At 40.7% G+C, this 12,735-nt stretch overlaps 1 protein-coding gene across 1 annotated transcript in view; it reads left to right on the plus strand.

The window, feature by feature from the left end:
- ank1a (ankyrin 1, erythrocytic a) overlaps window positions 1–12,735 on the plus strand; it is a 94,694-nt gene that overhangs the window by 66,801 nt on the left and 15,158 nt on the right. Inside the window, 20 exon segments of the mRNA XM_020602476.1 lie at window positions 485–583; window positions 1,208–1,306; window positions 1,407–1,499; window positions 1,647–1,719; window positions 1,856–1,876; window positions 4,395–4,515; window positions 4,697–4,775; window positions 5,292–5,407; window positions 5,509–5,733; window positions 7,057–7,211; window positions 7,294–7,505; window positions 9,043–9,247; window positions 9,505–9,601; window positions 9,702–9,930; window positions 10,995–11,123; window positions 11,222–11,341; window positions 11,430–11,514; window positions 11,633–11,707; window positions 12,032–12,163; window positions 12,333–12,488. Of these exon segments, the coding sequence (XP_020458132.1) occupies window positions 485–583; window positions 1,208–1,306; window positions 1,407–1,499; window positions 1,647–1,719; window positions 1,856–1,876; window positions 4,395–4,515; window positions 4,697–4,775; window positions 5,292–5,407; window positions 5,509–5,733; window positions 7,057–7,211; window positions 7,294–7,505; window positions 9,043–9,247; window positions 9,505–9,601; window positions 9,702–9,930; window positions 10,995–11,123; window positions 11,222–11,341; window positions 11,430–11,514; window positions 11,633–11,707; window positions 12,032–12,163; window positions 12,333–12,488 (2,521 nt within the window).

The raw sequence follows: 12,735 nt of genomic DNA on the forward strand, positions 1-12,735 counted from the left end.
CCAACCCCGGGCCTGGCTCCAGGGTGGGGCCCCGGCTGCGCCATGCCGGGCGACGTCACGGTCCTTGATTTTAATCTATTCATAAAGGGCTTTTATATCATAGCATACACAGGAAATGGCTGCAACCTCTCTTTCCTAGATTGCAGCCTAAAGCTTTATCGTCGCTCTCTTCTCAAAATAATTTTACTGTGTAAATCTTTTCCCTTTGTGATAATTTGAAGTAGATTTTTTTTTAAAGCATCTCATTGATTTTATGTATGCAAACTCTCTGTTCTTTCCCCCCCCCCCAGTCTTTGGTCTAATGGGATGTTCTTGCATTTGAACCATTATGTGATATTCATGAGACGCTGAACCCCAAGTACGATTAAATCTACGCAATCTAGTCCAATTAAAGGGTCATTAAAACACCAAAGTTATGCTATTTGATTTGTTTGATTTTTTTTTTTTTTTTTTTTTTTTTAATGTTTTGTCTCTCTCCTCTCAGATGGGTTACACCCCTCTGCATGTAGCGTGTCACTATGGCAACATCAAGATGGTGAAGTTCCTCCTGCAGCAACAGGCCAATGTTAACAGCAAAACAAGGGTGAGTGCTTCTCTCTGGTTATGGATAAAATTTCAACAGAATTATCCCAGGAATGAGTCACAGAGCTACACTGTGTCTGCCATCTTTGTCTCCTTCATCAGTAAATACACAGTTAAAAACACAGATCATGACTGCAGCAGGGTTTTCCCAGCTGTTAGCACTGAGCTTTGTACAAAATGGTTTATTGGGATGACACCATTTTATGCCTTTAAGTGTAATGTTACAAGCATGTGAAGCAAAGACTGGACCTGTTTCTTTTCCAACTATGAGACATGAATGCATAGCTTTTTTGCACACAGGGAAGGTGGGAGTAACTTTGTTTGAAAACCGGACTCATTGTTAGTTCCAAGAAGAGTTCCAGTAATTGTTGCAGTTTAAAATTGGTGCTTGTTTAGTTATATCATGATACAATACATGCACAAATGTGTTGTAGTTAGAAGTACAGTTTATGCCAGAAAGGTTAGTTCTAACTAATGATTGTTTTCATTGATATGTAATCTACTCATTGTTTTCTTGATTAAACAGTCTGACATTTGGTCTGTAAAGGTAGTAGAAACTTCCAAAAGTTCCAAAATTGGCATATTGTAATGATTTGTTTTGTCTTGTCTTTTGTCTCTCATCCAGCTTGGTTACACTCCTCTGCACCAGGCAGCCCAGCAGGGACACACAGACATTGTGACACTGTTACTGAAGCATGGAGCCCAGCCCAACGAGACCACTACAGTAAGCATGAATATGAATATACCTGGTATTCCATTAAACTCACTAAAAGGCGGGGTTTTTTTAAACTGATCTGATCCATCTGCTCCTCTCTGTGTGCTAGAATGGTACTTCAGCCCTGGCTATTGCTAAGAGGTTGGGATACATCTCTGTGATTGATGTCCTTAAGCTTGTCACTGAGGAGACGGTTTCCATGGTGAGAACTTTAGAAACACTACTATGGCCTGCTGGATACAGTGCTGGCATTATTTGACCATGATAATCACATATTAAAAATTCAAGTTCAAAACTTCTTACTGTTATATCTGTAACTGGTTCTCCCTCCTCTGTCTGTGCCCTGCAGACGACTACAGAGAAACATCGTATGAGTTTCCCAGAAACAGTAGATGAGATACTAGACGTGTCTGAAGATGAAGGTAAAACACTATTGTCATTATTGATCATATAAAACAGGTGACCACTGTGTAATGGACTAAGGTGATGTAATGATGTTTGAACTGGTCACATAAATATAATTTTTTAAAATTCCTTTTTACCTTTGCCCTTTTTTAGGAATTGCACAGCTAACATTAGGTATGAATGTCTCTTTCTTTCTTTGTGCAGCACTCATAGGTCATTGCAATAAAGTCTGTGGCTCCATTTCAAGCTTACTCTTCGTCTTTCTCTTTCACACTGTCCCTCTGTAGTGGTGCTCACTGTGACGGTGGCCCTGGTGTTTCATTGGCATGCACCTGTAGCACCCATGTCTGTAACCTTGATATGTCCTTCAGTAATACCCTCATTCTCTAACTCCCCAGGTGTCTCTTTTCCTCCATTTGCCCTGTTACGATATCCCATAATACTTTGCGCCCAGGTTCCGGTGTAGAGCGTATAGCAGATATTTAGGAGAAAACAGCAACATCTTGTTGGGTGTAAACTTAAGTATAGGTGAAATTTCTGTACTGCTCTGGAAAAATAAGGCTCACAATATTAAAAGGTCTCATTACACTTTGCCATTAAATGACCTAAAATGCCTCAAACTTTGGATGAAGGCAATCCCCCGAGCACCCTGGCACCTCCCCAAATGATCTAGCAGAATATGTTCTAACTATTTTAAAGGAGATATAGTATTTTTCTGATAACAATGCATATGTACAGAAATAATACTACATTTTTAATGTTAAGTTATGATAGGTGAAATACAGTATATACAAGTTGTCTGAGTGTACAGCAGCATGAAAATCGAGGCTCTATGTTAACAGTATTCTGTAGCATACCTGTAGTCAAGCTATGTCGAGTTTAAAATAATAGAGTGATGCCTTTGTTCTATTATGATCCTAATAATTTAATAAAAACCATTTAATTTAAACAGAAAGGCAACAGTCAATACTCAGTTTTGCTATTCTCCAAACTAATATTATTAACAGTGCAGAATTCAGTGAAGCATTTTGCCGAGAGCTTGTACGTCCTGTATCAAAAGGTGAAATAAATCAAAGATTATTCTCAATCTAAGCCAGGTGTCCTTGGGGTTCAGCCTTAAATGTCTTTAACCACTGACTATAACAGTGTTCTTCATATGTCTATATAAACCGGACTGACAAAGGAAAATCCATTAGTAAGCTAATGTCAGCCTCATAGAGTTAGTGTGCAGATAATGCACACTCATTCTCATTCTCTGTTTTATCGTACTAAGGTTGACATTGACCAAAGAGTTCACTTGCATTATGAATGAGCTTTTTATACCATAGTCTTTGAATCATATCCAAGCCTGAGATCTGCACTTGCGCTCCAACCGGAACCTTAAGTGGGCTTGTTTTTTAGGATTGGAACCTCCGGAATGTTATGGCAGCAATCCTTTTTTTAACAGTTGTATTTACTTTCAATACAAGTTGTAACACACCCCTTCAAGTAACTAAGCCATTGTTATTACTATCAAATTAATTGAATATTTGGTTAAAAATTAAAACGTGCTCTGTGAGCTCCAGCAATTCATATTTGGAGGTGCACCTTGTTGTTCACACAGAATTATTGCCTGATTTCAACAGTTACCCTCAGCGCTAGCTCTCAGGCTTACAGTGACTTTCAGACACTGAGCCAGATATTCCCCCCAAGAGTTTGTGGACAGTGAAAACAGAGCTAAAAGGAGAGGGAATATTGGAATTGTGTAAGATGCAAAGAAATGTGTCACCAAATAAATGTTGTTTCTTTGTATTTACTGGATTTGTAAATAAGTAACTGATTGCTATCAAGTCAGCAGTCACAGCTTGTTTTCTGCTTCCCTCAAGTAGCCAAAAATTGCAGGTAACTTTAAATACCTCAAATTAACAACACCGCTGTCAGTGATGTCAGAGGACATTATGCCTTGCTGTTTTAGTCCCCTGGTAATTTAACTGACAGACTGAAGCTGCAGTCTGAAAGGCCCATGTCACATCTGGAATCTTAAAATGAAACCCTGAACATAAGCTGACACATGAGCCTGTGGGACCCACAGAGTCAGACATAGTGTAATGGCACCTACAGTACAAAATCACTTTGCCTTTGGAGTGTACAGCCCCCCACTCACACAAGCTGTGCTTATACGGTAACAAAATCATACACACGGAATATTCACTTTAGTTGCTGGTGAAATCCAAGAAATTCAATTCAATTCAGTTTTATTTGTATAGCGCCAAATCACAACAAAAGTCATCTCAGGACACTTTACAAAGTAAGGTATAGACCTTACTATTATTAATATTATAGAGGAAAAACCCAACAAATCCCCCTTGAGCAAGCACTTGGTGACAGCAGGGAGGAAAAACTCCTTTTAATGGAAGAAAGGCCATCACTAACTTCCTGTCCTCAGAGCCTATATTTTAAATCTTTGTCATTCTACTGAAGTGGCTATAGCTCATGTTTTGCCCTTGACTGGTCAGTGTACAGAATGTCTTCATTAATGTCTCATCTCACCAGTCTAACCCCTAAAACACAGTGCCATTGCCTAAACCCTGGGTTGTCATGTTGTCTAACCCTTCTAACCACTGGCTTATTCTTTTCTTTCTTTTCTCTCTTGTGCCGTTTCCTCAACCTGACCACCATATGTTCGCTCTCTTTGGCATGTTGTTCTCTGAAGGAGAGGAGCTCTTGGGGACAGAAGGGGCCAGGTACTTGAAGATGGATGGCATGAAAGACCATGATGACGATTTCCTCTCCCCCAAGAAATCACTGGAGTACGAGAGAGGGCTGGGCACAGCGTAAGGGGGGCTGGGCTGGGAAGAAGGGGGGAGAGCCAAGCTAGTAGCCACATGCTCATAGGTGGATGGATAGAGGGGGATACACCCTAGACACTCACAAAACACTAGGGATGAGCGCTTGGGAGGAGGTGAGATGTAGAGACACCTTCTTTAATTGGATTTGTTTCTTTTCATACCACAGGAATTACTCACCAGCCATTCCCAGGATACCTCGTGTCTCTCCAGAGACCATCATGCTGAAAGAGCACGAGATAGATCAGGTACTGTATAAAGCTGTTTGACTAAGAAGATTAAAGGAGTATGCCAGCAATTTAGTACTGTACTTCCATAGCTTTAGGGAACTTGAAAGAGACTTTTAAAAACAAATGTTCAAAATTAAGGCAACATATGCCAGGATACCAGACTTTTATTCCCTAGTAAATGGCGAAAATCCAAAACCACTAGATCTTTAATTTTTCCATAATGCAACTCAGTAGCATCTTTTATCAGATCTGTGATGTAACCACAGTTTGATTAGACTTTTAGGTGACTTTCTGTTTTAGTTTCACTCTTTTCTGTAACTTGACATTAATATAACTGAAGAATTTCTCTTCTGTGGTGTTTTGAAGGTCAATGCTGTATCTTCTGCATATCCCTGTACAAATAGCACTTTAAAAGCCCTAACCTTCCATCATAGCCGTATTTATATCCTGTGATAGTGCACATAAGTGATAGACTTTTGGGCTTATGCTAAACAGTGTTCTTTTGAGAACAGTTTGTCTTTCTGTTTCTTATAGCAGCACACTCCACTTCCACTGCCCAAAGAATATGATGAGGACTCACTGATTCCGAGCAGTCCAGCAACTGAGACATCTGATAATGTCAGCCCAGTTGCAAGTCCCATACACACAGGGTCAGCACAGCAATATAACATCAAGAAGCCTTTTATTTCACTTACTGTCTAATTACTGTCTGATCTGGCAGCTCATTTTCACAATCCTTGTCCAACAACAGGTTCTTGGTCAGTTTTATGGTGGATGCTCGTGGTGGCTCAATGCGAGGCAGCAGGCACAATGGTCTGCGTGTCATCATACCTCCACGGACCTGTGCGGCCCCCACCCGCATCACCTGCCGCTTGGTGAAGCCGCAGAAACTGACAAGCCCCCCTCCACTGGTGGAGGGAGAAGGGCTGGCCAGCAGAATCATCTCTCTGGGTCCAGCTGGCATGCAGTTCCTGGGGTAGGGAACTCAAGGCGGACCAAACAGTTCAGGGACTATCCCACTAGAGAGCTCCCCCAGGAACTACACACCTTTACAGGCTTTTTTCTGTTTGCTATTGCACTGCAAGTAGGAACCACTGACTGTATATAAAAGATGGATAAACCCACCGTGACGTCACCCATTGGTTTTCTGGAGAGCAGTTTTGAAGCTCAAGCCTGGCCATCGCCACCTTGGTGGTGCTTCACTCTGCCTGCTATGGCTAATCCAAAACTGGGCAAAGAGCTGGAGCATGAGTAGAGCTCACTAGACAGCTAGCAGTTAGCCACCCATGATGGGTCCTTCCCACCTGTCACTTAAAGTGGCCATTCCCTGAATTATGCATAACTTTTAATCCCAGTATAGTTAAAACGGGTGAGTTATTTAAAAAATTAAAAAAAATTAAAAAAAACTCACCCTCATTACACTTGTCATGTAAAGACAAATTGGCTAAAGAGACCAAAACCAGCCTTTAAATGTTTATTTCTGCTGTAAAAGTTGGGCATTTTAACATGGGAGTCTATGGGGATTGACTCCCTTTTGGAGCCAGCCTCAAGTGACTGTTCAAGGAACTGCAGGTTTTAACACTTCTGCCTTGGCTTCATTTCTCAGCCTTGGAGGTTGCAGCTTGATAGGGACGCTGAAGTGATGTAACACTAAGCAGGCTGACTGTTAGCGATTAGCCAACAAGTTCACAATAGTTAACACATAGTAACATTACATTACCAGCAAGTTGTATGTTGCTAACTTTAATTATATAAGGAGCTACTAACTCTCTGCAGCGGCTTATGTTGGTGGACTGCAGCTAAAATTGACAATAATACTGCTGCAGTCCATGTAGATGTACATCATTCATGGCTCCTCTTGGCTTGGAGAGTACCTGCCCTGAAGTAGGAGCTAAAATAGTCCCTCAAAACAGCGTTCTAAGAACTATTATCATTCTCAGTTCCTCCGGTGTGGACACACAAAAAAGAGGGTAGTTCTTCCAGTAGTACTAAGAACTATTAAAGTTATTATTAAGTTCCTCCAATCCAAAAGCATGTTAAGTTTTTGTATTCTCCTTTAAATGTTATTTTTATTTATGTTTTGAGATGTTTGTTGTTTAAATTGCTTACTGTTTCACTTTGTAAACCCTGTTTTAGGAGGTTGGTCTATAAATATAGTTTATTACTATTATAATACTCAGCAAATATGACACTGGTGTTTTTTGTAGTTCCTACAGTACAAGCTCAAGTGTAATGTGTAGTCTGCACACTGATAAAAGTAGTACTCTTTACTATGTTTGCCTTGCTCATGGCATTGCAGACCGGTGATAGTGGAGATCCCTCACTTTGCTGCTCTGGGTCATGGTGACCGGGAGCTTGTGGTGCTGAGGAGTGAGAACGGCTCCGTCTGGAAAGAACATCGCAATCGCTATGGTGATGAAGTGCTGGAAACAATCCTCAATGGGATGGATGAGGGTAAGAGTTTAAACACTTGATCTCAGGCTACCACCCAAGCATGTCACAGCTTAAGGACTGTAACCTTCTCTTCTCAACCCAGACTTAGAAAGTCAAGAGGAACTCTGTAAGAAGCGAATCCACCGCATCATCTCTACAGACTTCCCCCTTTATTTTGCTGTTGTTTCCCGCGTCCAGCAAGAGAGTGACCTCGTCGGTCCAGAGGGAGGTTCGCTGATGAGTAAACTGGTGCCCATGGTCCAGGCAACGTTTCCTGAAACAGCAGTTACCAAACGAGTCCGCCTGGGGCTGCAGGTGAGATGGGACGATGAGGAGAAGGAAGGAGAAGACAGTCTTTGATTAATGTTGGAATGTACTGATCATATCAGTTCTTGTGCCGAGTTATCCTGATTTAATTTTTGTTTTTTTTTATTTTGCTTTTAACATTTTAGAGGACCTTTTTGTCTTTTATTGAACACAGGACATGCACATGACATCTTCATACAACTATGAACTGCTCATTTAGTGCTGTTTTGTTATTGCCTTTATCTTCAGTTATGCCTGTCTGACTTATGTATGTATATCACCAACAAAACCCTGTATTTAGATTATTTAACACACTAATTTGAGAAAATTACATCATTTCATTGGAATTTTTGTGTTCCTACATGCTTCTTCTGTATTTTCTTATCTTTAGGTTTTCACAAACACACCAAAGACATGAAAAATTATTTTTTAGCATATTTAGTTATTTATAAAAACTAAGTCAACATACACTAGTTATACAAATCTTATGAAAAGGGCATTTCTTAAACTCAGATTTTTCAGAAAACCTATTTTGGCACAGTACTTTTCATTTAACCAGTTTGTTTGCTTTCATTTACATAAAGTGCCACATTTTCTTCCTTCATAATTCTTTGCAGTGTTTGATAAATCAGTATAAACTGTTTGCTCAGATTTGCTGATTTTGTGATTTCAAGTTTCCATTTGCATGTGATTTCATTCTGACAGGTTACACAGTATACCCACTGTATAAATCTGTTTAACAGTGTGTGATTTTGTTCCAACTCAAGACTCTGATTGTATTAATTCCTATTTCTAACAAACTTAAAGAAATCCAATTCAAAACTCATTATGAATATATAGATCAGCAACTAATTGCAATATCCGAATGTGTCTCAGTACAGTATGGAGGAACCTTCCACTATGTCCTGTAAACACATGAATGAATTGATGATAATCAAAACATATTCTGCAACCTCTAAGCTGAAAATAGTGAAAGTAATTGAATGTAAGTGAAAGAGACATTATATTTAACTTATACAATAGAATTTTAATTACTTCATAATTTAGTAACATCTATTTAATCTGAATGTTGCTGTAGTAATCATGTCATGAATGGCCTTGTGAAAAACCACAGTGCCTTTGTGTTTGATATCCATTTTGTATTAATGATTGTAAAAGCTTCATCACTGTTACATTTCACAATAAAAAAAATTATTAAGTCCAATAACCATTTTGTTTTGTCTTTCCAAATGTATTGTTTAAACCATGGAGCTGTTTATTCACAGCAGCCTTTTCTTTCTCTTTGTCTTCATCTTTTTCTTCTTTAATGTTTCCCTGTTTGGTTGTTTTTTCTTTTACCATTTATCCTTATCTATTGCCCTGTCATCAACCTCCCGTTACCTCATGCTACCAATTATCTTGTTTTCTCAAAACCTTATTTTAAATCTTCATTGCTTGGTCATATGTTTCTTCATCTTCTGTCATATTTCTCTTTTGGTCCACCACATCATCGAACCTGTGCCCATGTTATATACCCACTCTCCACATCATTTACTTTTAATCTCAGGCTCAGCCAGTTTCAGATGAGCTGGTTGCAAAACTTCTGGGTAACCAAGCAAACTTTAGCCCTGTGGTCACTGTGGAGCCTCGACGGCGCAAGTTTCACCGACCCATCGGCCTCCGTATCCCCCTGCCCCCGTCCTGGAGGGAGAGCCCCCGAGACTCTGGGGAGGGCGACACCACCAGTCTACGTCTGCTTTGCTCTGTCATAGGTACTACATGCCATGACTGGTGTGTGTGTGTGTGTGTGTGGGTAAGTGTGTGTTTGAGTTGACAGGAGCAGGTTCCTTCCATGGCACAAAGGTTTCTGGGGTAAAATCGATGACTTGCAGCTGTGAAAGATCTTCGTGGCATAGCTGGATGAAAAAGTTTTTGTTCTTATTTTGTACCAGCACTGACAAGTTTCTTGGTGACCTTTGATTAGGGCACAGTAATCAGTTTTCTCTTTCTCATCCTGAACAATTCCAAGGTGGCACAGCCCCAGCCCAATGGGAGGACATTACTGGCACCACCAAGCTCATCTATACTAATGACTGTGCCAGTTTTACAACCAATGTTTCAGCACGGTAAGTTCAGTTGGCAAGCAGCTCAACTGTGGTCATAAAAGTCAAAGAACAGACAGATTTATGTGCAATACTGTGATTTCCTGTCATCATTTCCGTTCAGATTCTGGCTTGCAGACTGTCCCCGGACAGCTGAGGCCGTCTCTTTTGCCAACCTGCTCTACAGAGAACTATCAGCTGTTCCCTACATGGCCAAGTTTGTGGTGTTTGCAAAGATGAATGAGCTGCGCGAGGGCCGCCTGCGCTGCTACTGCATGACGGACGATAAGATGGATAAAACCCTGGAGCAACATGAGAACTTCACAGAGGTGGCACGCAGCAGAGACATAGAGGTCAGTTTGCAGATGAGCAGAGTTGGACCAGATTATTTGAAATGCAGTCAGTAACTGAGTACAAATTACATGGCAATATGTGTAATCGGTAACATTAGTTTAGAAAAGAAGTGTAATCTAATTTGAGTACTTGGATTACTTTTGGATTGATTATTTCAAAATTAAAGATGGAAAATATTGCACTTTTTACTAAAAAGAAGTGACACAGGCACACATTTTTTATTTCAAAATGTGTGTTTTTCCACAAAACACCTTTTGCTTTAGTTTTCTGAAAACCTTTTCAATGCAATTTATTTCTTAATCAAAAGCCACAGGAAGCAGTTTGCTATTGTTGCGCAATAGGAGCTCTTGTTCAAAATGTTAACGTGTTTAGCGGTTCCTCCTGGGGTTAAGGGTAAGGATAAGGATCTTACCAGTCCTCCTCTTGTACTAGCATATGTGCTGTGCAACCTGTGCTGCCCTGCTACAGATTCCAACCTGTTTTTACATACAAGGTGAATAAACCACTGAACTGGATTCACGTGCCTTGCAATTTACTGTTGGAAAACACACTGCAGAAGAACAAACAGGGTTAATGTCAACACCATTCTTTTCCCACCACAGAGTGGCACACTTGTCTAAAAAATCCCTGTAAACCAGACTCGTCTTTCATGAGCTAATAGCATTGATTATCATAGAAGAACTTTCATAATCTTAAAATCACCATAATTTAAAGATGTAGCCTATTCAAAAAGTAATCAAGTAATCCTTGACATTGTAATTGTAATTTAACTATGCAGTTTTTCAAATGTAATCTGGGCTGATTATAGTTACTTATTTTTTGTAATGTCAGTTACATGTAATCTGTGACTACCCAACCCTGGAGACAAGGTTCAGTGCATCATACTGATGTGGTAAAACTGTAGTTTTTTATTTATTTATTTTTTGGGTCAAGTATTTTTAAATTAAGTACTCAAAACCACAGTCAAACACCTTCAGCTCATTACTTGAGGTTTGTTGGCTATGATGACAGGAAACACAGGTGCTGTTTCTCACAGGTTCATTCCACCTGTCTTGTCTTACAGGTGATGGAGGGAATGCCACTTCACCTGGAGTGTTCAGGGAATCTTGTACCAGTGAGGAAGGCCACCCAACAGCCTCGCTGCTTCAGCTTCCAGGCCTTCAGAGATAACAGACTTCCTGTATCTGTTAAGGTATTTGGCTTTCTCATACAAATCTTATTTCACCCGCTCTATCTCCCTTCTGCTTATGTTTGTGTCTTCACTGCTCTCCCTGTGTCTGTGTGTCTAAGGTAAGAGACGGTAGCAAAGAGCCCACTGGATTTCTGTCTTTCTTACGCAAGTCCACCAAGTATGAGGACAGCCAACACGTGCTCTGTAACCTCAACATTACTATGCCTCCATGTATCAAGGTACAGCTCTTGACATACACGGACTGTATGGTGTATTCAATCATTTTCAGTATGTATGACTTCTGTGGTGTTTGCTTATAACTGGCAGATTGTTGGGAGTGAAGACCGGAGGCGAACTCTGACTCCACTGGCTTTAAGAGAAAGATACAGCGCCCTAAATGAACCTGCAATGGGTATCAGGCTCTCACTCTCACACTTGCAAATGATTGTATCTTCCCATTTTCTTATAATGATTAAATAAAATGTACAGACTTAGATATTAAAGTTTCAGTTGTTCCCTGGTTTCTGAAGCATCGATGAGTGCCATGGAGAGGACTGAGCTGAAGATGGCAGTGATTGCTGAACAGCTGGGACTGAGCTGGGCTGGTAATTGAACATAAATATACAGAATTTGTACTTGCGTGCTGTAAACCATCCATGTTTACCGTATGCCTGACAAGCTTGCCTAGCTTGCTACTGATGAATCAAAGCTATAAAATGGAAACTAGCCAATGAAGTTGTTTTCTGTTTTCTGCCAAGAACCATGGCTGTTTTACAGAATGATTACTCTTCCTCTTCTAGATAGAGCTACTGTGAAGCAGTGTGCCACTGCACCAAGTCTGTGTATGCTGCAACAGCATGACTCGTAGGCTAAATAATATAAATATTTCCCTTGCTTTTTTGATCTTCTCGTTCCCATTTTCTAAACAGAGTTGGCACGCGAGCTTCAGCTCAGTGTGGATGACATCAATAAGATCCGTGTGGAGAATCCAAACTCCCTGCTGGACCAGAGCTCGGCACTGCTCAATCTGTGGGCAACACGTGAGGGCAAGAGGGCCAAGAGTGAGTATATGAGATCTGAGATTGCTAGGTATATCTCTCATCCCATATTCTCAGATTTTCTGTATCCAGTGGCTGTTGTAACTGTATTGCTGTTTGTCCTGGGGGCCCCTGTCCTGCTTCCTTTTGTCCTTGTCTGGTGGTACCTCTCTGTCATGCATCTTCACTGCAGTGGAGAGCTTATTCACAGCTCTGAAGAGCATTGACCGCATCGACATCGTGAACATGTTGGAGGGCCAGCCGCCTCAGACTGCAAGACAAGGCTCCCATGACCTCAGCAGACAACGAAACAACAAGAGAGACCACCTCTCCCCTGGTATGACCAATGGTAAGTTCCCTGCCCAGAGCCCACAATGCAGCCCCTTCGCTCATGTCCCTTCCCTTTTTCTTAATTCCAAGCCACTCTTCCAGTAGACGTATTTCCTCTATCCCTAAAATCTGCTGAATTCAAGGTAAAGTTTGTTTCCTACTGCATTCTCTTTGTTGTCCTCATGCCTTTTTTTATTCCCTGTGATGTTGTTGTGTATGAAAGCTGCCACAAACATCCAACTTTTGCAGGATTTTACTCTAGCAAC

Source organism: Monopterus albus, unplaced genomic scaffold (genome assembly GCF_001952655.1).
Source record: "Monopterus albus unplaced genomic scaffold, M_albus_1.0 scaffold56.1, whole genome shotgun sequence".
NCBI lineage: Eukaryota > Metazoa > Chordata > Actinopteri > Synbranchiformes > Synbranchidae > Monopterus > Monopterus albus.